This window comes from Zea mays, chromosome 1 (genome assembly GCF_902167145.1).
Source record: "Zea mays cultivar B73 chromosome 1, Zm-B73-REFERENCE-NAM-5.0, whole genome shotgun sequence".
Taxonomy (NCBI): domain Eukaryota; kingdom Viridiplantae; phylum Streptophyta; class Magnoliopsida; order Poales; family Poaceae; genus Zea; species Zea mays.
Genome location: NC_050096.1, coordinates 77982224 through 77986408, shown reverse-complemented (window position 1 = coordinate 77986408; position 4185 = coordinate 77982224). Strand labels below are relative to the sequence as shown.

Sequence of the window (4185 nt, the reverse complement as noted above, 5' to 3'; positions counted from 1 at the left end):
ACTTTTAGAGATCTACAACTTTTATTTTGGTAGTTTTGTCATACGAGGTCGTTTGAAAAACTCGAAAAATTAAGGATAAAAATGATTTCTAGTGGCGGTTCCTTAAGAAAACCGCCACTAGAAATCGTATTTCTACTGGCGGTTCCTGGATTTCTACTGGCGGTTTTCTTAAGGAACCGCCTGTAGAAATACGATTTCTAGTGGCGGTTTTCTTAAGAAACCGCCAGTAAAAATAGCACAGTCGGTGGATAACCGGATCCGTCTGTAAAAATATATCTTCCCGCAGGCGTTGAGCCATTTTGTACTAGTGCACGCTGTGGGCGCGGGGTGGGGAAGGGGCGTCGGGCGCACACGATCACCAAAGCGCGCCGGTGTCAAATAGCTATTTGAAATCTACGCTACAAAATAGTATTCTCTCGGTTCTAAATTAAAATTTATTTTAAATAATTAATGGATTCGTATAATGTTTGATGTATGTGTTTTAAATATGTGTCTAGATTTATCATCATCCATTTGATTATAGATATAAAAATCAAGGTCTAAAATGACTAATATTTTTAGACAGAGGGAGTACATGTATGCTATATATATTATATATGCAAGAAATAATATGGAATAATAAACAACATTTGTATACATATGAGCTTAGGCTCCATTTCAATTCTTCTCTGCCTCTTTGCAAAATATGCACGCTAGTCCACTACCCCAAGAGCAAATGCAATCAACGTGGCTGTAATAAATAATTAATTCACTCTCCGGCAGTTGACCCTGATCTCGCCGTCCGTGCCGGTGAGCGGGCTGATGCTGCCCATCTTGACCATGGCCGCCGCGAAGTCGGCCCCCCACTGGCCGGCGTTGGACGCGTAGGCGCTGACCAGGCCGTCAGTCGCGCCGCCGCCGCCGCCGCCGAAGAGCGCCTGGTCGGAGTGGAGCAGGCCGCGCTGGGAGAGCAGGTTGCCGAAGTAGGCGTTGTCGAAGGCGTCCGGCGTGGAGCCGTCGAGCGGCTCGAGCGCGCCGTCGCCGGCGCCGGCCTGCGCGGGACAGCTGGCCCGCAGCGACGCCGCGAAGGAGGCGTCGATGTCGGTGTCGTTGTAGATCCGGGCCCGGCAGTTCTTGCACTGCGCCCGGCCGACGGTGTGGGCACCTGCATTGCATTTGCATATGCCCGCGTCCGCGTGGTGAGCCGTGGGCGGTGACCGGTGATGCACGCAACGAAAATCTTGCTGTGCTGTCGCATGCATGCATGATTATTGCGTGGTAGAAAGCAGCTGGAGGTAGGTAGTTGGGCTGTCGATTCGATCGCGTGATCGATGGACGATGGCCATGCATGCACGTACGTACTCGATCGTCGTTAGGTGATGCCTACGCGTCCGTCCAAATGTTGTCAGGCTCTGAGAGCAGAAAGGTGCTGAGTGCTGACTATAGAACAGAGACCAACAGGACGCCAGTATCCATCACCATGTTGGATTCATCCGCGCGTGCAAACGAACAATAAACGATGCGTCATGCATGCATGCATGTAGCTACTTGCTGGTACGTACGACGTACGATGTATGTATATTAAATATGCATATAAATGATGTGCGCTGCAACAATCATAGGAAGCAGACAATGGCCGGCCACCGAGTAAAGGAGAACAGAAGAAGGGAACAAAATACTGGCATGCATGCGTACGTGTGCACGTACGTAGCGCGGTACAAACTTGAGACCTTGAGATAAGCTAGGCTATAGCCAGGAAGCCCGGCCCCATGCCGCGGGAAACCGAGTGATTTAGGACCTGGTTAGTTAGTTGGCTAAAAATTGTTAGTGGCATTTGGCTATATTTAAATATACTAAAGCTAATAATTAGCGGAAGACACTCAACTAGTCTAGCTAATAGTTCAACTATTAGTTATTTTTAGTAAATTAGCTAACACCCTGTTTGGTTGTCAGTATTCAGGGCCAAAATTTGGAATTGGAAATGGCAGACCTAAATCCAGTGTTTGGTTGGTCACAGAGTTTGTTGTTCAGAAACTTCCTCCGTTTTCGGGTCGTATTTAGCCCAACGAGCACAACCTTGTGACGATGCCGAGCCAAGACCCTCCGTTATTCATTGGAAACCACGTCTCATGCCACCCAAACACTAGCATTGGATTTAAGCCTCATTCCAATTCCCACTCCCACCTAGTTATATGGTATCGGACACATTTCAATTCCATGGCCTTGAATGCTAACATCCAAACGGACCGTAATAGTTAGCTGGGCACCTAGATAATTATACTAGTAATTTTTTAGCTTACTAATTATTAGCTCTAGTGTATTCAACACCCCCTTAGACCTAGTTTGGATACTTTAGGATTAAAGTGTTTTGAAGGGATTGGAGAGGATATAAATCCCCAATAGATCAAATACTCTCTCAATACATCTCAATAATCCACTCCAATCTCACTCATTACTAGAGTGCCCAAACTAGACCTTAGCTGGCTAACTATTACTACAATATAGGTTGAACCATCTAATGAAACTATCAACTAGATTGTTTAGATATCTACAACTAATTTTAACAGTTAACTATTAGATCTAGTATATTCAATTAGGGCCGTAGTCTGCTGGCCTGGAATGAGTGGAAGACCTGGTTTGCTGCCGCGTCCATTTCGATTGTTCCCTGTGCATGCTTTTGCAATTTGGTTTATTTTCTACTAGGACACACCATGTGCTCGAGCTAGCTAGCTAGCTAGCTGTTGATGATCTGCTGCCGTGCCGATCTGCAGTGTAAAGCAAAGATCTATAGGTAGATGGGATGGGACGTGCCACCTGCCGGTGCTGCTGCTGCGAATCTACGGCGGCATGCATGCATTGCAATGCATGAAGCGGGAAAAGGAGACGCGTAGTAGCACATGTGTGTACCTGAGAGGGCAACCATGTCGGTGCTGCTCAAACCCTTGTTGGAGAAAGCGTTGAGCAGGCCGTTGAGGCTGCTGGTAGGCCCAGGGAGGTCACTGTTGGCCAGGGACGCGCTCGCCGTGGTCGCGTCCCTCCTGCCCAGCGGAACCGCCCACGATGGTCCTCCCAGCTGCACGCAGTTCACTCATTTTACTTGTGACGACGTACGATCGATCACAAGAAGAGGCAGAGCATCGATCGCTTTACACAGCCCAGCCCATCGATCCATGGGAGGATCGAGCAGTGATCTCGACCGTTGGCTAGCTTACTTGTGCAACCGAGTCGCGGGCGGCGACGGCGAGGATGTCGGCGCAGGAGACGGTCTGCGGGCACAGCAGCTCCAGCAGCATCTTGATGTTGTCGATCACGTCGAAGCCCCGGAGCGACCCCGCGTTCGGCCCCGCCCCCTTCTCGCCGGTGAAGCTCGCCGTGTCGTCTAGCAGCACCGACGCGTCGCAACCCTGCCGTACATATAATAGGTGCATGCATATACACAGCGCAGAGCCATGGTCACTCACTCACTCACTCACTATCTGTCGTCTCTGTTAGATTGAGACGACTGATGACTTACCTGCACGAAACAGTCGTGGAAGTGGAGGCGGAGAAGGGAGGCCCCCATGCGGGGCTCCAGCAGCACGGCCGTCGAGACGGCGGTCCTGATGGTGAGAAGGGCGGCGGGGCAGGACGCGTCGTAGTAGCTCTCCGACGACAGCTGCGCGCTGCCCACCGCGGCGGTCGTCGCCAGTGCAAGGGCCAAGACCAGCAGGCCGCAGCGAGGAAGAGGCCACGACTGGCGAGAAGCTGCAGGGGCCATGTCGCACTCGAGGGGTGTCATGGGCATGGCATGCACCGTCAGATAATTAATTCTGGTTTTGGGAGTTGGGAGTAGTCTGCAGAGCTTGCATTTATAGATATGGTCAAGGAATATCGGGGCATTTAGCCTCTTTAATAATAATATAATATGCATGACAGCGTGACACAAGATGGCCGGCACCACCCCCTTCTTCCGGCCGACAAAACAACGAGTATGAATTGCGTAGGTAGATCTGGTGCTCATATCTAACATTATGTTGCTGTTGCTTTCTACAAATGTACTCTTTTTATTTTATAACACTTAGATAAACACTATATATGTCTAAATACATAGCAAAAACCAATATAAGTAGAAAGCCAAAATAACCTATAATTTATAACGACAAGGAATACTTACCGACTGATAAAGAATAATGGTAAGAGCGAGACAACATGATAAATAAGAGAACA

The 4185-nt window shown here is 49.1% G+C and overlaps 1 protein-coding gene across 1 annotated transcript; it reads right to left on the bottom strand.

Annotated features, from left to right (window-relative positions):
• Positions 1–573: 573 nt before the first annotated feature.
• Positions 574–3818, bottom strand: LOC100272496 (uncharacterized). The gene is made up of 4 exons (NM_001367440.1): positions 3494–3818; positions 3192–3383; positions 2887–3052; positions 574–1144 (listed from the first exon to the last, which is right to left on the bottom strand). The coding sequence occupies exons 1-4, from the start codon at positions 3761–3763 to the stop codon at positions 744–746; spliced, it is 1029 nt and encodes a 342-aa protein (NP_001354369.1). The 5' UTR covers positions 3764–3818; the 3' UTR covers positions 574–743.
• Between the last annotated feature and the right edge of the window lie 367 nt (positions 3819–4185).